General features: G+C 42.0%; 1 protein-coding gene across 19 annotated transcripts in view; it reads right to left on the bottom strand.

Annotated features, from left to right (window-relative positions):
• MAST4 (microtubule associated serine/threonine kinase family member 4) overlaps positions 1–24,287 on the bottom strand; it is a 522,072-nt gene that overhangs the window by 26,418 nt on the left and 471,367 nt on the right. For all 19 annotated transcript variants that reach the window (XM_079794432.1, XM_079794438.1, XM_079794433.1 and 16 more), the window contains 8 exons: positions 22,132–22,199; positions 19,819–19,904; positions 12,799–13,007; positions 10,939–11,077; positions 9,473–9,605; positions 8,455–8,620; positions 6,333–6,434; positions 171–293 (listed from right to left, as the gene is read on the bottom strand). In XM_079794432.1, the coding sequence (XP_079650558.1) occupies positions 171–293; positions 6,333–6,434; positions 8,455–8,620; positions 9,473–9,605; positions 10,939–11,077; positions 12,799–13,007; positions 19,819–19,904; positions 22,132–22,199 (1,026 nt within the window). The remainder of the gene's footprint in view (positions 1–170; positions 294–6,332; positions 6,435–8,454; positions 8,621–9,472; positions 9,606–10,938; positions 11,078–12,798; positions 13,008–19,818; positions 19,905–22,131; positions 22,200–24,287) is intronic.

A 24,287-nucleotide genomic window follows, 5' to 3' on the forward strand; every position in this document is an offset into this window, starting at 1 on the left:
GGGAACAGTTCCCATTACTCAGGATTTCAGCTTTCAATTTCGGTATTTTAATGATTCGTTTCTGTCCCAAAGCAACGTTATGTTTAAGAACTCATGGGTTCTAGACTGGAAGGTCCTATGACAAGTAGAGATAATTTCCTGCAATGTTTTATGTCAGGTAATGCACGTACTGTCAAAATAACTCGTGTCATCTTCGGATTCCAGCTGGGGAATAAATTCCGCCTTCTGTCTTAGCAAACTGTTCCAGTCTAAGGATCGGAAGAAGCGATGCTGTTTGACCTCATATGCGCCACCTGGGGTGGGGGGACGTGGGGAAGGACAGAAGCGAAAGGGTTAAACTCTCATCCAAGTAAAGGGAAACGAGTGTTTTTAAGAACAACACCCCCCCCCCCCCGGCCACCGCGCCCCAAAACCAACAGAGAATGAAAAATGTCATGGAAATCTTACTTTCTCATTCTTCAACCAAAACACCTCCAAATTCCCCCCATACTTTATCAGCAGATTTGATGTTGCTAAAAGCAGCTGCCCTGGCATGGTTCTTCATTGTTAACTTTTCCAGGGCTTCTTCCATTTTTCAAAGGTTAATGATGTGGCCACTTAAAATCACATTAAGCTGAACCCGGGGAAATGGACGCACGTTGGCCCCAAGCACACTTGCTCATTACAAACCCACAGAAATTCTAACAAGGCACAAAATGTGTTCACAGCAATATTTCCCCTGGAGGTTGGGTTAATAAAGATGAATTTTTCCCTAAATAGTATATAATGGTTACCATTCAATTTTATTGGATTGCTCATTAACATAGGTAGGAATTAGATTCTGTGGATTACAGATTCTTAACTAAGAAACAGGAAACCCATTTGATAGGTTTATAGTGCAGTGAATGAAAATCAATCACCATGCCTAAGTTTTAGGCTTCTTTTTGCCAACTCAGCATGATAGTACGATTCAGTGAAATAATGTTTTTAATTCAGTTCATGATTTCAAAGAGTGATTTTGAAGGACAGATCCCATCAAAATATCACGCTATGCCCATGTAAAGAGAAGGTGCACATACTATAAAGTCACAGTATGAGAATGAGGCCGCTGCCCTGCCACAAACACACACACTGTTAGTAAGGGACATAAGGCAGCATGGACCCTGAAAAACCATCCGGGAGACAGAGATTCTCCCAAGACCGATACCAGGGTGTAGTCAGCCTCCCTGGCAGGAGATGCCCCTCTGGGTGTGATGTAAATGCTTCGCTGATGCACTTGTCACCCACGCTTCTCCTCCTGTCCTCAGGGGGCCACAGGAGGAACAGAATGAGAAACGCAAGGTGGATGAATAATGGGTGTGGGTCTTGGAGTGGGGGAGCTGTCTGCATGGTTCGAATGGGGCTCTGTCCCCAGCAGTCCCCTCTAGTCCACAGTGCAGGTCAGACCTCTAAACCCAGCCAGGGAAACTAGTTTTCTGAAAACAATGGAGTAGAGAGAAAAGAGCAGAGGGGGGAATCACCCCCCAGAAGGGGAAATGGGTTCTTCTTTACAAAGCATTTGATTAGAGTCTTTATCCAGGTCGCATGCAGGCCTTCCCCGTGCTCACAGCACAACACTGAAGTCGGATGCGGATGACAACAGCTAAGTACTGGCAGCATCACCGGAGGGCTGACAAGTACTGCACTGGAGACCAGAGGCACTGCGCTTCCTTTAACCCGTCACTGAAAGTAACCCCCACAGTAGGCACTATCAACTCCATTTGTGGGTATGGAAACTAAGAATAAGCGACAAGCATCCTGGACCACGATCCCCTGAGAGTAAGCGTTAGAGGGCTGGATGAGGTCTGACTAAAAACACCCACGTCCACCTTCTGTGCCATAAGCCATAGGTCATATATAAGGGGGAGGTGTGTTTTAGTTCAGATCCTGCCCTGCCCTCTTTCTTGTCTTGCTTTGCAGATGGATTCACAATTGCCAATCCTGGGGAACGGAGCCGAAGAGCCTCTTCCTGGGGCTGCTGTCACGGCGCCTTTACAGAGTCCAACTCCAGTCCTCCATGCACCCCGGCTCTCATCCAATCAATGTCCGGAACGCAGCTGCCAGCGACCTTTTCTTTTAGTGCTCTCATCTTGGAGAAGTTAAAGGGCTTAAATATTTATCTACCCAACTTCCTCATTGTGTCAAGGACAACCTCCTCATTGTGTGGTCCACAGAGGCAAGCCCTACTTCGTGGTCACCACACATCACACTACAATGACCATCATTCAGCTGCTGCTCATATGGCCACACCCAATGGCAGCTCTGATTTACCCAGAACAGCACAGTTCCCTGAGCCAAGGGCTCAAAGGGCACTTCTGAACCACGTCCAGAGTGTCTGCTTTTCACTCCCCTGCCTGCCACCCTTTGGAGCACAAGCTGGTGAGAGTATATGACAAACGGGTCTTCCCCGATGAGTCAGCCACTGCTGACCCAGCTCACACTTCTCACCCTCTGGCCTTTGTGCCCCGCTGAGAGAAGGTTGCTTATCCCTGGGTCTTGTTTCTCATAAACGTTTGTAGAGATGGGGAACAAAACAATGAAAAGGACACAGTGGGGGGGGGGAGGGGCAATTATCCCTAGGCTAAACTGTTGGCACAATAAGGGTGCTGGCATTATGAGCCAAATGCAAATCAACAGACACGGGACTTGTGCAAATGACGCTCTCCTAAGAATTCACCGGGTAGAGAAGTGAAACTGATCACTTCTTGAGCTCCTATTATGTACTAGGTTAATCTAGTAGATACCTTCGCCAACACATTTGCATTTAGTCCTTACAAAACCCCGTGAGGTGTATAACATGCCCCTTTTATAGATTAGAAAACTGAGATTTGGGGCAATGAAGAAACCACTCCAGACCTCCAGTACATGGTGGGAGTCCATGGTACATGGGTAGAAGTCAGTCACATCTGAGCAGCTCTAACATCCAATGAGCCAGGCTGCCACTCAACACTCAACACTCTACAAGTTCAAAAGTCCAGTTCAGTTCAAGTTCCCAAATTACAAGTTATGCCTTGGCACTAATGTTCTCCCTTGGGTGTTTCTCTTCTTTCATGCAAGTTTCTTAAACATCCATTATGTTCCTCACACTCCTTTTCTCAGCCTCTCTAGTCTCTCGGGCAAATGTGCATTTGCACATTTTCACGGTGTATTATTTTTCCCGCTAAATATGCATTAACTCCAAAATGCTGTCACTGGAAGCAGCATGGCAGGCCCGAGGGATTCTCAGCCTCTCCCTCAGAGCCCTACTGGAAGCACTTCTTGACCATGCTGAGAGCTTGGGCAGGGGCTTTCAAATGTCTCCTTTGAGCTTGTGCTAGGAGATTTGTTTCCCAAATTGTCAAACTGAATAGACCGAAAGTAGCAGTCAAGGAGAAAATGTGCAGAGAGAGAACTTGCAGCATATGATATACAAACATGGATGTGCTGACCATCACCATAGCCCTGACTCGCTAAATCAAGGGCAATCAAGAACCCAAGTATGCTTAGAGGGAAATGGGCAAACTATTAAGTGGGGAAAACTCCAAACTGACATGAACACTGAAGGGGACTCTTCAGAAAGGGTGGGCTGATTCTAATATAATTTTAGTCAGACCTAGGACAACAGTTCTCTGGGACACTTGCTTGAGACGTATGGATAGGTATGTGCATTGTTGCTTCTCCAGCGAGTAAAAATCACTCCTCAAAACCCTGCCCCACACGGGGCCGACACCAGTTCTTTGACAGCTACTCTTATCTTTTGAACCATAAAGCACATCTGCCTACGGATCACACAGGGAAATAACAAGTTTGCTAGTCACTTCAGAGAAGAGGAAAACCAGAGAGAGAGAGAAGAAAGGAAAAGGACTTTGTTCACAGAGTTCAATCAGCTCAAAGGTGGGGGAGAGGGGCCACCATTTCTTTATCCCATGTGTCCAAAGGGGAAAGCATGAGATGACACACGCAGAAAATGAAAACGACATGCCAGCAGTGGCAACGTCCTCATGGTTCTATTATTAGTCTCGCAATAATCCTGGGAGGTGCTACTACATGCTTCATTTTATAGGTGAGGACATGAGGCACGGAAGGGGAAACAAATGGCCCATGGTCACACAGCTGAGATTTGTAATTATTTATTGATTGTTTTTTTTGTTTTGTTTTTTATTTTTACTTTTTAGAAAGAGAGAAACATTGATTTGTTGTTCCCCTTGTTTATGCACTTATTGGTTGATTACTGTATGCACCCTGACTGGGAACTGAACCCGAAACCTTGGCATATCGGGATGATGCTCTAACCAACTGACTACCTGACCAGGACCACAGCTGAGATTTAAACTCAATCTGTCTCCAGCCTTTGTGCCCTTACCTTCACTGATGCTACCTTTCCTAGTTTAAGGCACACTCATCCACTGAAAAAGGCAAAGTGAAATAAGCCAGGCAGTGAAAGAAAAATACCACATGATCTCACTCATTTATGGATAATAAAGAACATTATAACCTGATGAACAAAAAGATAGATACAGAGGCAGAGAAGCATCGAAAAGACTGTCAAATTACAGCGGGAAGGCTGGGGAGTGTTGGGGGGTGGTGGAAAGAGATCAACCGAAGGACTTGTATGCATGCATGTAAGCATAACCAATGGACACAAGACACTGGGGAGGGGGGGAGGGCATGTGCCGGGGGGTTGGGGAGGCCGGGGAAAGATCAATGGGGGAAAAACGGAGACATATGTACTACTATTTGTAATACTTTAAACAATAAAATAAAATTAAAAGGAAAAAGGCAAAGGGGCCCGGCCGATGTGCTCAGTGGGTGAGCGTCAACCCTTGAACCAGGAGGTCATGTTCAATTTCCAATCAGGGCTCATGCTAGGGTTGTAGGCTCAATCCTCAGTAGGGGGCGTGCAGGAGGCACCCGATTGATGATTCTATCTTTCTATCCCTCTCCCTTCCTCTCTCTCTAAGAATCAATAAAAACATTTTTTTTAAGATAAAAAGCAAAGGAGCACATGGGACTCCAGTGAGAGACTCAACTCAAAAACGGTTTTCCCAATTGAGCCCTGATTTTAAATTCTGATTTTCTAACTCAGAGTCTGTAAGATTTTTCTGTAAAGAGCCAAATAGGAAATATTTTAGGCTTTATGGGCCATCCAGTCTGTCATGACTACTCAACTTTGCCACGACAGCATGAAGGCAGCCACAAACAATGTGAATGAATGGCATCGCTGTGTTTCAATAAATCTTTATTTACAAAATAAAGATTTGGCTCATGGGTTTTAATGAATCATCATAAACTCTGGCAGTGTAGCATTACTTACTTCAGCAAGAACAGACCTCTCCAACTAGAGAAGCTATGGGCAAATGTGGGGAACAATGTGAGATAAATATTTGGAGCTGTTGCAAATGGTTTTTGTCCTGAAAAAAAGGAGGGAGAGACTCATTTCTTCCATGTTTTCTGATATTCCTATTAAAATGCAGTAGAATGAAACAGCTCAGTAAACAACCCATCAAGCCAATTTTTACTGCTGGAAATGGTGGCTACTGTCTACTGCGTGTGTGTTGTATGTGTTTATATTCAATATTTAGTCTCATCTATAAAAATCTGCATAGTGAGGTGGGCTGGGACTCTATCTTGGGATCTCTAAGTCTGTCTATTCAGAATATAAGGAAGAAAAGGAAAAGAGGAAGCAGAAATAAAAAAACTGGTAGCACAACTGTCAGGAAAAATAATCAGCAACTAACAAATCTATTATCGCCTTAACCCTGAAAGTCCACAGTTTTCTGTCCTCTTTCTTTGGCCTTGGCACTGATCACCACGATGGCACCGCGTGGTCCAACCCCACGCACTCCTTTCCAGTGATCAGTTCAAAGCCTGTAGATAATAACACGCTGGGTCCAATCCTTCTGGGAATACAGATTTTTTTTAAAAAAAAAACTCCAAACAAAAAAGCTGGACATCTCTAATCCTCTGTTTTGAATTATTTAAGACCCATGCTTTTCAGGCCCGAAGGGTGACATGGACTTTGAGGTTTTTCTTCCAGAGAAATTTTATTCCTTGAAACAAAGTAAGATTAATTTCTGCTTTGCAACAACAACAACAACAACAAAGACAAACAAACACCACCACCCCATGCTCCCAGTGTATGTACTGCTCTGAGTCAGAAAAAAAATTCCAAAATACTATTGTTATAATGTGTTGTGGTCATGTTCTACATCAACTAACAGATGTTTCCTATGCAAAAAAAAAAAAGAGAGAGAGAGACAAGCACAAACCTCTGAGTGTTCCACACAGACATTATTTCTTGCGTATTAGCACAATTAAAGCACATGTGCTCTAACCTGTTCCCAGTCTCTCCAGGGGGTTCTGCCTGAGCAGCAAGGTGATCAGATCTTGGGCGTCTGGCGGTGGCGCCTCATCCTTCTCGGGCCAGTTGATCTCATCTAGAAGGAAGAGAAGTCCTTTACAACTTGATTGCTCAAATGGTGGTCCATGTCCCAACACATGGACATCCCCTGAGAGACTGTTAGAAAGGCAGGCTTTCAAGCCCCACCCCAGACCCACCGAATCAGAGAGAGCATGTGAACAGGCTCTCCGGTTGAGTCCTAGGCTCAGGCAAGTTTTAGAAGCATGTTTCACAAGACATGAAGAGCACAGCTTTCAGCAAGGCAGGGAGACACTACTCAATAAGCGGTATCTTGGTTGAGCAACGTCCCATGCACGGAAAGGTCACTGGTTCGATTCCCAGTCAGGGCACATACCCAGGTTGTGGGTTCAATCCCTGGAAGGGGTACATACAGGAGGCAACCAATTGATGTTTCTCTCTCTCTCTCTCCCCTGCTCCCTTCCTCTCTCTAAAATTAATAAAAACATTAAAAAAAAGCGGTATCTTTCCTTCGCCTTTTTGATTCACATTTCTTTGGTGAAAATGGCTCACAACAAATTGCTCTTTCTAGTTATGAAAAGGATGTCATAGAGCGGCAACTCTAAACACCTGCATTTCAGGTAGTCACCCATTCAGGGATCATCTGAGGAAGGCTTTCTCTCCTACTATTCTCAGCCATAGAGTTCTGCAGCTCCAAGAAGCAAAAAGTAATTTCGTAAGTATAACTATTTCCAGAGACAAAGGAAAGGTCCAAATGCTAATGCCAAAGAAGAAAAACAAGTTCAAAGTAATCATAGTAATGGAAGTATTTAAAATCTGTCATAAATATTAGACTATGTTCTACATTCTAAAGGCGTTTGCCTAAAGATAGGTATGCATGCTTGTGTGTATGGAAATGCAATAAAAACATGAGTTATTTCTGTGTGTGCCTGCCTCTAGCTTCCTCTGCCGCAGTTTAAATCTGATTTGGAAAATAAAACATGAATATGCATCTGAGCCGTAAGGCATGGAGAGCAAAGCCAGCATTTGCTGCTTGTGTTAATTAAACAGTTGATTCCTCTTGCCATTCAGGCCTTGGAATGTCAGAAAACAGCCTAGTTATAAATCCATAAACAGCTCAGATATTGTATAAAAGGGTTATTCACTGCAGGCAACTCACAAATCTACTTTGTTAAAGTTTACAAATATGCCTGACTTGCAAAGTCAATGACAGAAAATAATGCTGTGGTTAAAGGGCTCCAAAATTAATTTCCTCCCGTTCCCATGGTTGGATCCCATAAAGGCAGTCCAGAATGGACCAGAGGTAGGTGATGGGGATATCAGTAATGACTGACAAACTTTGAGGAAAGAGGCCTTTTTGGGCTATGCTTAGGGGAAATTTATAAACACAGCAGGTAGGGTAGTAATAGAGCCTATTTAATTATAATTTAGTTTTGCCAGGAGCCACATAATAATAGTTAGGGTCAGCTTGCAGGTTAAGATCTAAAGGTTATTGAATTTTAAATGAAAGATGAACAGCTGTTGCAGAAATAACATTACGCCATAATAACTACCAATGAAATCATTAACAATCTGTGGATTAAATTTGCCTCCTTCCCATTCTCATTATTTATTATTTGGTAGACATTTGTTTTAGGACTTATTACATTTTTGTTAATTTCTTCATTGTGCCTTTAGCCATTTTTCCCATTTATGTAAGTGTTACCCACATTAACCTTCTCTTCCCGGGTGCAACTTTGCTATTATGGAAAGGAAGACCGGACAGCAATGAACTCATTTGCAAGTCCCACACCAATTTCTTTTGCAGAAAAAGCACACCATAAACATCAGTTACATTGCCAGTATATTTCCAAATTCCATGTTAACAAAACTTCCTCAGATCAATTTTCAACCCAAATTGCTCTCTCGATATTGTGAAAGCCAGTTATGTGCGATGATGAGTGAGTTCTTTTAATCTGTTGGCTAAATTGTTTGACAAAGGTTAACATTTTAGTAGTCAATTCAGCGATACTTCATAAAATTACATTAAATAGCTGCTTCCCAACAGGGGCTTAAAGATAACTCCTGATGATATTTACCACTGATGACTTGTCCAAATAGCTCTTCTGGAGTGTCCCCAAAGAATGGCACGCATCCAACCAGAAATTCATAGAGGATAATGCCCATGGCCCACCAGTCCACAGGCTTCCCATAGCCCTGCCTCAGAATCACTTCTGGGGCAATGTATTCAGGTGTGCCGCAGACCTAAAAGATGATTGCAATATTAGAATAATTGGAATATTGGACGTAAATTAAAATGAGCAGCAGGGCCAAACATCAATTATTTTGCCCAGAGTGCACCTGCTCAACCACATGGAACCACATGGACAAAGAACGTAAAAACAGCACTGATAAGTTGGCATCCCTAATACCAAAGGCAGTAAATCCTGTAAATAAAGGGACGTTTACAATTCTACTCTAATGTCAAACTATCTGTAACGTGCCATTTCAAACCAATCGCTTGACCCTGTTTGGTGGCTTTACCTATTTTACAATATTAAACACATCTATCATCCTTAAATTTAAAATCATGCCTTTTTTATCTGTCACTCTCAGAGATAGTTTTAGCATTTGCGTGGCCCAAATATATTCACATCCTGGTTACTTTATAAAAGCATGACAGTTGAGATGTGTTTACCGTAAGTAACTTTACAATGAACAGATTGTGGGCACATGGTAATGAGGCATGCTTAAAGGGAAATGGGCCATGGCTCGGATTTTAGCACCCGTGATTGCACGATGCATCATGAGCTTCACGAGTACTCTACTGAGACTCCTGAATTCCTTACAAAAACAGTTTTCCATTTGTCTCTCTCACACTCTTACTTGTGTGCAATTAGGCCGTTCATCTTGCTAATAGACCATAATGTTGGGGGAGGAATGTGGAGGAATGGACAGTTCAAAGAGGCCCATGGAGAAAAATGGAGGCAATTTGCACTTTATTAAATGTAAGGCCTATACAGACATCTAAACCCTCAGTACTGATGTGATTCCGAAATTCACTGGCAATATCGCACTCTGTATTTCTCTGTAGATCTGAACAGCATGCAAGCTTACCTGTTTGTCTAGGAACTCGCGAGCATCCTTCTCAATATGACCCTCATAAAGATTGGTAGTCATGCTCATCAGTCCCACCTTGGATAATCCAAAATCTGTCAGCTTGATGTGCCCCATGGAGGTGACCAACAAACTACGAAGCAGAAGGACATACAACATTCACTTTGCAGCTCGTTCTATTTTGTTAACTCTCTCCCTTCTCTTGTCAACTGTAAGACTATTTAGTATATAGGTGTCAACCTTATGAGAAACCCAGCCTGGGAAGAGACAAAGTCACAGGAAGATGTCAAATACGTGCATCTGGCAGCTGAGTGTAATTCACAAGGGAAGGCCAGAGACCAGACCCAGCTGATCTTTGCTGGAGCAGCCACATACACTATCATCTACAACCTGAAACTCTCAGAAAATTCCAGTGTGGAACTCTGACATCTATTTTCAGAATAAGAAAACAGAAGAGAAAGGGCTACAATAATATACCATGTCACACATCAGGAACTAAGATAAGCAACCCATCTGTGACTCAAATGAGACCTAAGATAAGGAGCTTGGACTGGAAAATGTAGCATTGTTTCAGATTTCAACTTTTGGGTTGAATTTAAATTTCTACGCATTAGTAAAAACCTACATTTCTTATACATGTAACACATTCACATTTGACAGCTTTATGAATTTATATTTTTAAAAATTTTCATTTTAGAGGAAAATCAAAATGTTAATTAATTAACAATTACAGGAACAGAGGAGTTGGGGTAAAAAGGCTACTAAAAGAAAATATGATAAAATTCTAATAGTTGTCTTTGCTCAGTAATGTTGTGCATTACTAAAAATATATAAAGAAAAAATTTTTTCCACTTTCCAAATTTTCTGGAATGAACATAAGTTAAATTTATCATTCGATTTTCTGCGCACATAAAAGCTATACATATTAACATGTAATGCATTTAGAGACTTCAAATGTGAAGAAAGCATGAAACATTTAATAACTGGCATCGAGATGAATAACTAGTCATTTGGAGAAAAATAGTCTATCTGTGTCTCAAGTCAGATACCATAATGAACTCTATATAGATTTTAAAATTTTACATTCAATTATGAGTAAAACAGAATAGAATATCAAGCAAATCACCTTTCAGTAGAAAAAGATTATATAAGCATGATACCAAATGCAGAAACTATCCAGAAAACTAATAGCAGTGTATGTAGCTATTCACTAGTTTATAGAATAAAGCCTTTTAAAAAATTAACTAACCCTAGCTTTAAAGTCATCTTTTTATTTTGTTTCCTATAAGCTATTATTATAAGCATCACAGCTTTAAAGGATTACCATATATACTTTACCTCATTTGGGCACATTATGGAAGGATTTTAAAATGTGTAAAACAGCTTTAAAAGAAAATAGTTTTATAGACCTAAGAAAACTTTTATATTGTGTAAAAAAAATAGATAAATTTCATCAGTGCACATACTTGTCTGGTTTCAAATCCCTGTGGACTATTCCATAATTGTGCAGATATTCCAAGGCCAGGACCGTCTCAGCAAAGTACATCCGGGCCATATCAACAGGGAGAGGACCCATGTTCTTCATTAAGGTAGCACAGTCACCCCCTAGGAAACACAAGGAAAAGACTGATCAGGTATAGCATTGGCCAGGATTGAAGAAGACCAGCAGTTTAGTCTTCAGATTTTCAAAGCAGAATGGCCTTTACCCACAGACATAGCATATCACATTCACACGTGGAGACTGTGTGTGTTAAGCAATCATGCTTCTCATTAAGATGTGGTGTGGAGAAAATATAGATTTTTTATTCAAGAAGCAGTACTCTGAAGAGAGCAGGTTTGGCTCTGATGTGGAATCGAAAATTGAAAAACAGCTAGCATAATTTTAGGAACATGGTGACAATTTAAAATATGCCCGTGAAAACCACAGGTTTTGGAATCTGGCTGCTTGAGTTCAGTCCTAGCCTCTGAGTGGGCAGATCTTAGGGAAACTCCTCTTGGTTCTTTTGTCAGTAATATCAGGGTAGTAACAGGGTCACTCCTCCCAGGATTACTGTGAAGAGTAAGTGAGGCAATCTATGTAAAGATTTGAGGATATTGCCAACACACATTGAACACATGATAAATGTTAGTTGTTAAAATAACCACAACAAAGGTTAATAAAGCAAAGTACTGGTATGGTGAAAACACCAATGGGTAGTAATCAGACAAGCTATGTTTTTGTCTTATATCTACACTGAATATCTAGTAAGTCTCCCCGCTTCTTGGGTTTCAGTTCATTCATCGGCAAAAGGAAATAGCTGAACTAAAAGATATTTAAGGTTTCTTCCAGTTTTATAGTTTGGGGATTCTGTTCAAACAATTACAAGAGCTTAAATTAGATGCTTTAAACATTGTTTTGGCCCTTGCTGATCAACTAATTTCATTAACTGTTTATGTCAACAAGTCACTGAGAAATGAGTCACAGTGACAGCCCTGGCTGGTGTGGCTCAGTTTGTTGAGCATCCTCCCATGTCCCAAAGGGTTGCTGGTTCGATTCCCAGTAAGGGTGCATACCCAGCTTGTGGGTTCAATCCCAGGTGGGGTGTGTATGTGGCAACTGATCCAAGTTTCTCTCTCATGTCAATGTTTCCCTCAAGGCAATGTTTCTCTCTCTCCTTCTCACTTTATCACTCTCTCTAAAATCAATAAAAAACATATTTTTTTTTTTTTTAAAAAAAGGTCACAGTGACAGAAGTGATCCAAGGCTGGGCTTCTGTCAGCTCTTTGGGAAGTCAGAGAAAAGGGGGCCTTGGAGACAGGATCCAGGGGGTTATCTGGGATGAGCTGCCGCTGCCCATTGCTCCCTGCTTGTAAGTCTCCTGGGGTCTCTTAGATGCAGGCCTGCGGGGGCAGGCCTGCAGGGAAAGGTGGGGGCGTGCTCCCTGGAGGGAGAGTGCAGAAAGGATGTACTTTTAATTAATTCTTTAAGAGATCAATTGTAACGAATGCTGTTACGATATGTGATAAAAATAAGTAGAAACAATCCCATCACCTATATTCTAAATTTAATGACCAACTGAGAGGAGATAATAAGAATTAAAAGCTATTAAAAAAGAACAACAACCTTTTCCCAAATAGCACTAAGTTCCCCTTTGTTACAGTAGAGCAGGCTCTTTACAAGCAATTATCACAAGATAATGACGGGGACGCAGCCATCTCCTTGCCCGGCTCCGGTTCCTGGGCGGACACAGCTATGATGTCACCCAAATACAGAGCGCTCCAGCCACACCAATGAGCGAGGCGTCTCTGGGCCCCGGGGTCACGACCTCCGTGTCAGACTGCCTTACCTTCCACATATTCCATGACCATGCACAGGTGGCGCCTCGTTTCAAAGGAGCAGTACATGCTGACCACAAAGGGGTTCTCCGCGAACGTCAGGATGTCCCGCTCCACGAAGGCCTGCTGGACCTGGTTCCGGAGAAGGAGGTTCTGTTTATTGATCTTCTTCATGGCGAAGCGCTGCCGGGACTCCTTATGCCGGACAAAGTAGACTGCCCTGAAAAGGAGCATGAGAGTTGGGGTTCACAGGAAGACGGGGTGCTTCTGAGTACAGTAACCATGTGATCGGGTACTCTGTTTCAGTTCACACGCCAGGCGGAGTTCAACTCACACACGCTACGCTGGCTGCTACCAACATCCGCTCCAAGCCAAGAGCCTTTGGCTAGATTGATTTTTTTAAAAAAAATTCCTTCAATAAAGATCACAGGTCATACATAAGACATCAAATCCATCTTCACTGCTGAAGGAAGGAAATGTCTCCAGAGTGGGCTATTTTCCAATAGCTACCTGATGTTTTCAGTTCCACAAACAAAACAAAATCCAATATAGAAGTCAGAACAGGAGAGAATTAACAAAAAAGTACATACAGATCATGAGAGCAAGATCCTTCCTAACATTAGAAACCTTTAGGCATTTTTCCTCCACTGACTACAGAAAATATTTTCTATGTGATGCCCTTGGAATCTGCAAAAGGACCATAGCTTTTTAGAGTAATCGGCTTCCAACTGGAGAGATCTTTACTTCCCAGATAAATGAGGAGTGTATAATAGGTCAACTAAGGCTGTTCGGCAGCAAAGAATTGTATATTTACTCACTGCAAACCTTGGCATGAGGAACACCTGTGCCTGGTTCAACAGGAAATGCATTTTCCAACACAAAAATGGGCCAATAAAACACTGACTTCTGCCCCATCCAACCTCTAGCCGAGGTGTCAGGCAACTTTATGGTAAAATTGGTAGGCTGTGTTGAATCTGTGCCCAAAGACTCACTTAAATACTCTATAGGAGGGACTGATTGACCTTCCACATATTCCACGACCTTGCACTGGACTCCCTGAGGCTTTGAACGTTGTAGAGAAAAGGAATAATTAGGAGGAGTCTTACTAGTAAAACCCCGCCTGGATCTGATGAGCAATGAGGAAAATGCGTTGGACCAACTCCTTTTCTCATTAGCTACTCCTCACGTGTCATTACTGTGGGAGAACAGATTTGAACTCCCAGGTTAGGTAATGCTCAGATAAGTAATAATTTACCAAAAGAGCCATCGTTCGTTAGAATTGTGTAATAGGTTACATGAGGTTACCCTGCAACAAATGCAATGATCAAATAAGTAGTAATTTACCTAAAAGCAATCAATCACAGTATGATATATCCAATGGTCCACCTCCTGAAACAAGGGGTCATCTGATCTGAGATGTATTTTCCACTACTTATTTTCACTGTCCGTGAAATGAATATAGGGGGACGACGACACCCTATATTCCTGCTTAGCCCATACAACAGGGTCCACTGACATAAATCTTAAGTATATTCCATTTCAGTTTAATCAAAGCTCACATTCCCCCCTTAATTGTTCAATCAGGAATTCATTTTTCTTTCAAGTATGTGTATCTCTATTTTTGTCTTCTCTTTGTATCCATCTTTTCCTTTCACTCACAAAATCACACTTTTTTTTTTTTGGTCTCTGTTTAAACATTACTTTTTTTTTCTTTACACAGAAGCTGGCCCACTAGGTGCTCATGCTTTCCCTGTGGGCTAGGAACTCATCAGGATGCCCCCAAACCCAGGCTCCCACCAGCTGGGCTGACTTCCACACCTGTTTTTCTGGCTAGGCTTGATATCATGATTAACTAATGTAAAAAAATATTTAGACGGATGAAACATGAGAGTGAGAAGGAAAAGCATCACTGTTTATAAGAAAACTAGAGGCCTGGTGCACGAAATTCATGCACTGAGGGGGGGTGTCCCTCAGCCCGGCCTGTGCCCCCTCACAGTCTGGGACCCCTCGGAGGATGTCTGCCTGCCGGCTTATGGCTGGATGGCCTTCTGCTGCTGCATGGCCTGCTGCTTGAGCTTCAGCAGCTGCTGCACGTGCACAGGCTGGGCCACCATGGTCTGTCCTGTGAATACCATCGAGTGGGTGAGTCAAGCATGGAGGCAGGCTCACCCTGAGTTCCCTGCGCTTCCCTGAGTCACTGAGTTTTTCAGACTGACTGCCTTCTACAGAGAACGGCACTGGGATCGGGCCTAAGCCGGCAGTCAGACATCCCTCTCGCAGTCCAGCAGGTGGCCAGGGAGGAGCCCAAATTGAGGCCAGCCACTGCGCTGCTCGTGCTCATCCTGGCCTGCTGTGCCTGCTGCCACCGCTAGGTAGTCTGCCGTGGAGGCGGGAGAGGCTCCCTCCATGGCAGCTGCCCTTGCCAGCTGTGAGCCTGACTTCTGGCCGAGCGATGCTCCCCCTGTGGGAGCACACTGACCACCAGGGGGCAGCTCCTGCATTGAGCATCTGCCCCCTGGTGGTCAGTGTGCATCACAGTGACCAATTATTCCGCCATAATAGTCACTTAAGGCTTTTATTATATAGATTAAGTGGAATGTTTTGGAAAGTGAGTTACTAAATATAATTCCTATTGCTTTAGTATGGGTGAAAATATTTCTAAAAGTTAAGAAAATAATAAAAATCTAGGTTCACACATTCGGTTTGCTTCAAGTTCTTCATCTTTAAAGAAGTTTAAGTTGGAAAACAGAAACAACGTATAAGTGTGTTTATAGTGGCTGTAATAAAAAGGCCTTAACATCAAAAGACTAGTAAATTCACATATATTTAGGTTAAATTAAAGTGTTTAAAATACATTTCATTTATTAATGATTTTCTACTTTGACCAACTTTTTAGTTAACCAACCCACTACTCATTCTTTCTAAATCAGATTAAAGGCTTTTCTTTTTTCAACTACTGATTGGATAAAATCAAAATCCAAAGAAAACCTGAGCTTCTCCTACACAGATGCTGGGAGCAGGACAGACAGATGCATGGGAACCTAGGAAATAACTTGGCCTTCCCTCCGATGTAAGACAAGCACCAGTAAACAAACACTGCCACGAAGAGTAGTTTTTGAAATAGTTAATGAAATTTGGAATTCCAAATGTTAAAAGAAAGATAGTATCCTTATATTATCACTTGCCTATCCAGGAGAGTGATTGGAATAGAGCTTACTTTCCACCTCTCCTTTCAATATTTAATACTGAGCAGGCTGGGTGCTGAGGACCCAGACGTATGACATCACTAACTCCACTGCTGGCCTCTCAGAAGGCTGCCACTTTGATTTTCTGTCAAGTATCACCATTTCTTACATGAGTAACTGTTCAGCGATATGTCTGAGAGCAACAGGAAGCAGAGGAAGAAGAATGGAGCTGTACGCAGTTTTATGAAAGAGCAGAAGAGAATGCTGCCTCAGGCCCTACTTGACCGCCATCCAGACTCGGTTTTTGGTGGCACTGTGTGAAAAACTGCTGCAACCTTTCTTCTCAGATTTTGAGTTCATAACGTTTGATTTGACTTTCTGCTTTCCCTTGCTATGATGTGCTTAAAATGGTCAGCTAATCCTTAGGAAATTTACCTAAACCAAGTGAAATTAATCTTTTAGGTAGCTTGAGCTATCTCTGCCTCAGGACACACATATCTTGATCAAGTTGCAAAAGTCAACTAGACTTCTTAATTAGAATTTCTTTTGTCTTATGTTCGTCATTTTTACCGGTCTGTACTGCTTTAGGAATATTATTTCTTAGGAGAGAGAGAGAGAGGGAGGGAGGAAGGGAGGGAGGGAGGGAGGGAGGGAAGGAGGGAGGGAGGGAGATTGAAAAAGAGAAAGAGAGGCAGATAGCAGCCAACAGACAGACATCTAACACTGTTAAGCAGAGCTGTAAATCTCCCTAGATGATAAAACTGGAGTGAAGTGATTCAGCCCCACACCTCTTTGCTTTCTGGCCCCCAGGGTGGTTTTCTCTGAAAAGGCTGCCTCTCTCTCTTTTCCTACACTGACCTCCCTGTGAAATAGGAAAATTCAAGGTGGGAAGTGATGCAGGGAGCAGGGGCGCCTGGGGCCTGGGTTCTCTCTGGGCCAAGCTCCATGCCACCCGTGCAGAACTGAGGTGTGTGTGGGGGGTGGAATCAGGCGCTGACAGGATCTGGAGCAGAATGAATCCGTCCTATCGGGAGTGTGAATATCTGATGCGTATAAAATTATGCCTGAATCCGAGAGCCCAGTACATGAGTCTGTGCATGCAAAGCTGCACGTGGGAATGGGAGTGCATGTGTTGGAGGAAAGCTGAGAGGAAAGGCTGGGGGAGAGAGTGTGCGGCAACGGGGCACCTGGGACAGGGCACATCTCCTGACCTTTGAGGTTAAAAGAGAACAACTGTGTCAAGGCTAGAAGGAAAGCAAACTGGGGGAGAAACGTTGTGCCTTCCAAGTTTAGTTTTTTTTACTCTTTAGGATTTTTAGTCAATTTTATGCTTTCACTTTAAAAACATTCAAAGTTGTAATTTACAAATCCAAGTGCAAGTGCTCAACTGAAGACCTCAACACCCCAATTAAGATGACCAGAACTACCTGCAGGCCCTCCCCCTGGCCCGCACAAGAACGCTTCATGTCAGGAAAGAGCTCTGCGTGGGGTCAGTGCCCATGACCTTGCCCGAGCCCCTCCCGCCCTGGCCAAGAGGAAGTAACATCAACTGCCCACAGGGTTCTGTGGGAGACAACATAGATCAGGAAACTGGATGATGAGGCACACACGGAGTATTAGCTTTCTACAAAGTGCCACACTGACATGAAGGGATGTTTAATTTCCAGTCAGGCATTCGAAACGTTAAATAGAGAAGGAAATCAGATGCTTATCAAATTAGCAAGTTGGCTTGATGATATGAATTGTCACTAAGCAGGATGCTGAGAAAACCACGACGTGTTTTAGCTTGACATGTAGGAAGAAGCTCATCCTAATGAGAGGATTAGTCCTCAAGCACAACCAGTTCTCAAAATCAGTGTCACTGTGAGTCACTGACGTGAACGCGACACTGTCACAGCAATGCCTACCAAAGCCTCCCTCAGAGGGTCCACTTGTTCAGCAGCCAGGGAAGCCTGCAATCAGCACTTTGACTGGGTGGACCAATGGGCGTAGCTCCATTCAAATTCAAATGAGAAATAATTATTACTTAAAGGAAATCTGTCAAAAATGTGATGAGAGATTAAATCTGAGAAGAGCCAAAGAGGAAAGAAAGTTTTAGTTGATTGGCCGAGGCTCCTGCAGGCAGCTTGTGAGCCCATTAATGACTTGGCCTGCATCCTGGGTGTTTACTGATTCATAGCTTGTTTAACTTCTTGTATATTCCCAGCCATTCCCCAAAGTGTGATATACCTCATCTACTATACAGTGCTTTAACTGCGCTACAAATGAGTTTACTCAACCAATTAGAACTCCAAATACTGCTAAGATCTATGCCCACGTTTTATAAAAGCGGTGCTTCACAGATCATCTTATTCCAGAATTCCACTGCCAATTAAACCTAGCAGTGCTCAAACCATCGACCCATTAAATCAAAGTCCAGCCTTCTCCCCAATGAAGTAAGAAATCCTCATAGGGTCTCCAAAACTAAAAAGCACTAAATACAAATAATAAACAAAACCCACAAATAACTGCATGCTAAAATAATCTTCTTAAGTTTCAATGAGATTCTTGAAGGACAGAAAGTATCCCAAAAACAAACAAACCCCACAAGAGAGCATTTATAAGCCACATCAGGAAATATGCCACTTGACATATCCTGAAAGCAAATCAGTGAAGCATAGGAAAGACCACAAATATTTTTCTTCACTAAGTTAATGGTGTGGAAAATATTAGAGGTAAAAAAAAAAAATTGTAAGGAGAAACATCCCTTGTGGCACAACAAAAATCACTTTTATCTCATTTGCTCACTTATGTGATAAATGGCAATAAATGTCTAGGAGATTGTTTATTGCTTTCCATATACAGATGGAACTGGGATTAATACTTAATTAAACTAGAGTTCTTGGGCCATCTAAAATGGATCAGGACATAGTTTGTGTATTAATTACCCTTTTAAACTATTTATTAGAAACTCAGAAGGATCATGTCACTATTGACCCTTTGCCATGAGAATAGTCTTGTGTCTATAAAAATGGATTAAGGAAGAGGGACCACTAATGTCATCAGATTATATAACACAGTGTTTAACTGAAAAACAATCCTGGTGTAATATAAAGACTCAAAGAAATGTACTGCTCTTAATTTTCAACCAACCTTTCTATCTAAATACTTCTCTTCTAGGTTGAGTGCTGGTCAGAGAGGAAGTACTGGCTAATTTTCAAGCAGGAATGCCATATGTGAATTTATACATATTCAGACATATGTATTTTTATTCAGATGCTAATATATATATTCAGATACATAACCTCCTATATAATAAAAGGGTAATATGCAAATTATCCCCTTGACCGGAGTTTGACCAGGGGGCGGGGCCGGCCTGCCAACAACCTGCAGCCCCTCCCCCTGGCCCGCATGGATGATCGGGGCTGGTCGGCTGGACCCTAACCATGCACAAATTCGTGCACTAGGCCTCTAGTATACTATATCTATGTGTGTATGTGTGTGGGTATCTAAACATATATTCATACATAAATCTATATCAACCAAGAGACTGTTACTTCTGAACCCAAAAGGGCAGAATAAAGGAGGCAGAAACAGGCATATATACAAAATTTCTTTTACTTTATAAATCTTTACTTTTGAATTCATCCTTTCTGATCCTCTAAAATAACTCTCAGGCTGCCTGATATGTTTTCTGATGGAGTATCCAGTGAAAAAATGATTTTGGCTACATGTTATACCCATCAATGAATAAGCAGTGATGTAAAAACTAAAGTCCCTATAAACATCTATTTGACATAAGCTAAAGGTGAAGAATACAGTACTTTAGTGTGTTAAAATACAACAGAGTTTTCTTTAATTACTCACCCATAAGCTCCATTGCTAATCAACTTAATCGTTTCAAAATCACTTTCCCGAGGTTTCCTTCGAAGTTTCAAGGAAGCATTTGAGCTCTTGGAAACAAAATATGGAAGTTAAAAAAATAGTTGAGAATTCAAGAACATAGCCAAATCAGTAATATTTTAATTACATGCTCTGTTTAATATTTTGAAGAGCCGTATTCTAGCACAGGAACCTGAAGGACAGCTTCAAAGATCAATTTTCTAGAGCAGTGTCTAAGTTTCACTTAAGTGCACCCACATTTCCAGGAGCTGAAGGCATCAAGTTTTTTAAAATTCCCAATTTCATTTCACCTCTATTAACTATTCAGGTTAGCCTTGTCCTAGTCTTTCAAAGTTTGAGACTGAAGTTCCTTCTGGCTTCAGTTGGCCAGGAACGAGCAGGCTAGAGTGGCTGTCCTTGGGCCGCGGATGCTGTGTCTTCTCTGTCCCCGACCAGAGCACAGCTATTTCATTCCCGTGGCAGCCTTTCTTGCTTGGAAAACGTAGTCAGCAACCAATGGGACACCCAAACATAGAATGTCTTCCTCTCTTTAACTCCATACCTTAAATCTGACCATAGTTTAATCTCAGTGTTCAGAAAGAGAGCTCTTTAAAAGTTTAGTTCAAAGGATAAGAACAAAAACAGTGCTGTTAAAAAATTGTTTTCTCATACTCCATGTATTCTTAGCCCTGAGAGGGTGTTACCAGCCTCTTTGCTCCTACTGCAGAGCCCAGAATTCCTTTCCTATAATCTGAGAAGAAACACCAGCCTCCCCCATTCAGAGCTGTCATCGCTGACCCTGTCATCCACTCATCTTTGCAAGACTTGGATACTCATCTTCCCACCTATCTTTCTGCCCACATTCTCTCACCACCTGGATGCCTTCAATGTCTACACAGATAACTCACATAACATCCTGGCCTGTGGGCTACTTGACCTCCTCAACTCAAACAACCAACTCTCTCCTCTACCTTCCCTTGGCCTCTGGCCACAGGACCTGGATCTAGCCATCACCTGCCAATGCTCCACTTCAGAAAATATAATTCAAGACTGGGCCAACCTGTCTCATTAACTCTTCCCTACCCAAGAATGACCTCATTATGCCAATGGATGACTCCTAAGTCATTCAGACCACTACCTAAAATCCCTCCTCCAAGTGCCAAAAGATACTACACCCTGTACATAGCTGCTAGTTTGATGGCTCTTCTTGGATGTCTCAAAGGGACTTCAATCTCAACACATTCAAAATTATGACAGTTATAATAAAATAAAAAGAAAGGGCTACCATTCATTTAACATTGACTAAGTGCTGCTGTCCTAACCATTTTACACAAACTACCTCCTTTAAACTTTTCTATCTATTCTGCAGAAAAACAAACAAACAAAAAAACCTGAGGCACAGAGAGAACCCACAGTTAGCAAGAGGTGGAGCCAGGTTTCAAATCAAGCAGTTTGACTCCAGAGCCTTGATTATTAGGTTACATGGCTGCCCCTCTTTCCTGATCACCCCAGCCTGCTCCACCTGATTCCTCTTCTGGTGCTCAAAATTAGGGAGAACAGCAGAGCATCCGGGACCTCTCACCTGTGAGCTGCATCAATCTCTTCACTGGCTTCCCAAGGTTACCCCTGCCTGCTCCTTGTAATCAATGTGATTTCTTTCAAGCTGGAACTCAGATTGGGTCATCTCCCTGTGACCCCTTTTACCCCACATACCCATATATTTCTTCCAAAACTCAATCACTTCCCATTGTTTTAAAAGAAAAAAATTGACAGAGATGAACAAGGACTTCCGAGTCCCTTTTGAACCAACCTCTCCAGTCTCTGCAGTGTCCCTTGCTCTTAGTCCTCAGATGCACTCTGCTCCCTTGCGTCACAGTCTTTGCCTGTGATGTTCCCGCGGCCCGCAATGTTCCCTCTGCCCTTTCTCATCCTAGTAACACCTCACATCTCAAGCTCAAGGGTCTTTTGGGACTGTCAAGACTAAGGTAAATCTCTTCATGTTATGTCCCAGTATCACATGGCCCTTTTTCTTCATAGATCTCCTTCAAGTTTATCATTTTAACTGTTTTTGCATAATTTCTTTGTATTTTATTATCTCCCAGTAATGAATGCATCACTTCACTGGAAGCAAAGATCCTTTCTCTTTGAAAGGAGGGGCTAAAATTTCATGCCTAGTGCCTTACACATGGAATGCACAATAAATATTTGTTGAACAAATAAAGTAATTAACACATCCCAAATCTCCAGATGCCATAAACAGAAAAACTAACATCATATTTCATCAAGAAAGATACTTACACTCACTGATTCATCTGTTTCCGGTGTTTCTGCTGTCCCGCTATTATAGTTTCCCAACTGAGCCATTTCTAAATTAAAACAAACAGCAAAGTTTAAGAAAAATAGGGCAATTGCATTTAGACAAGAATACATGCTGAAACAATGGAAAAATAATTTTTCCAATGTGAAAAAAAAAGAAAAATGTACTCTATGTTCTAATGAACCCATAGAAAAATCTTCAAAATGGCAAGAGCCAACAACTGACATTTGGAAATTGTTCATTACAAGTCTTTCCCTGGAACCTCATTTCCTTCCTTCCTTCCTTCCTTCCTTCTTTCCTTCCTTCCTTCCTTCCTTCCTTCCTTCCTTCCTTCCTTCCTTCCTTCCTTCCTTCCTTCTTTCTTTCTCTCTCTCTTTCTTTTTCTTTCTTTCTCTTTCTCTTTTTATCATCTGTATACTGTATTGTGTGTTCACCATCCCAAGTCAAGTCTCCTTCAATCACCATACTGATGTCTGTGTCATTAAGTGTTGTTTGCTTTATTTTTTCTGAATCCCTTCACCTTTTTCAAACGGCCTCCCAACCCCCTCCCCTGACAACTGCCAGTCTGTTCTCTGTATCTGAGTCTGTTTCAATTTTGTTTGTTAGTTTATTTTGTTCATTAGATTCCACATATGAGTGAAATCATAGGTTATTGTCTTTCTCTGACTGCCTTATTTCACTTAGCATAATACTCTCCAGGTCCACCCGTGCTGTCACAAAGGGTAAGATTTCCTTCTTTTTTCCTTTTTTTTTCTTTCTGGCCAACTAGTATTCCATTGTGTAAATGTACCACAGCTACTTTATACACTCATCTACTGACGGGCACTTGGGGTGCTACTAAAAACAATGCTGCTATGAACATAGGGGTTCATATCGTTTTTCAAATCAGTACTTCGGGTTTCTTCAGGTATATTCCTAGAAGTAGGATCACTGGGTCATAAAACAGTTCCATTTTTATTTTTTTGAATAAATTCCATACTGCTTTCCACAGTGGCTGCACCAGCCTGCATTCCCACCAGCAGTGTACTAGGGTTCCCTTTTCTCCACATCCTTGCCAACACATGTTGTTTGTTGATTTATTAATGAGAGCCATTCTGACAGGTGTGAGGAGATATCTCATTGTCGTTTTGATTTGCATTTCTCTGATGATTAGTGATGTTGAGAATTTTTTCATATGTCTATTGGCCATCTGTATATTCTCTTTGGAGAAGTGTCTTTTTGGTCTTTCACGCATTAATTGGATTGTTTGGTGTGTGTTGTTGGTTTTTTTTTGGCATTGAGTTTTATAAGTTCTTTATAAGTTTGGAATATTAATCTTTATCAGATGTATCACTGGCAAATATATTCTCCCATTCAGTGGGTTCTCTTTTCATTTTTTTGATTGTTTCCTTTGCTTGGCAAAACCTTTTTAGTTCAATGTAGTCCCATGGAGCCTCATTTCTTACGAACACCTAGACACAGGTACTTTAGAGCTGGGCCCCTGCTTTAGCTAGCAGGATTCACTGCCTAACACAACCACCACTGCTTAGAACCGGTTTGGGGGCCAACGACTGTGCTTATTTATAATCAGTCATCCAAAAGAGGCAAGTCTTCCCAGGCTCTGACAGGCATCAAAGAAGCACTGACTACAGCTCAGAGGGGATTCTCAAGTTGTAGTTTGCATCCCTTCCTCCATTCCTTCATGTCCACTAAGAGACAGCTCACCTAGTACACTAAGAATTTGAAGTTTGTCAGAAAGAAAATACTAAGTGGTTAAGAGGGACTTGGGGATGCAAAGATGTGGGTTACCACCACTATCAACACTTACTAGTGACCTTCTAACCTCGGGGTCTTTCTCTGTAAGATGGCAACATACTATATATGGACCCCTACATTCATGGCAGCATTGTTTTTAATAGCACCCCAAGTGTCCATCAGTGGATGAACTTTTTATGAGTATTACTTTGATGATAATGCATGTGAAGCTCTTAGAATGCTGACTAACAAAAATTAAGTGCTCACTGACTGTTGATGGTCATTTAATATTACCAAGTATATTATGTACTTCATCCTGGGCTGGATGCCACATGCTTGATACCAGCTTATTACCATGGTGGTCTAGTTAGAAGAGACAAAGGTGTTACCATGGTGGTCTAGT

The sequence above is a fragment of the Cnephaeus nilssonii genome, assembly GCF_951640355.1.
Source record: "Cnephaeus nilssonii genome assembly, chromosome: 2".
NCBI lineage: Eukaryota > Metazoa > Chordata > Mammalia > Chiroptera > Vespertilionidae > Cnephaeus > Cnephaeus nilssonii.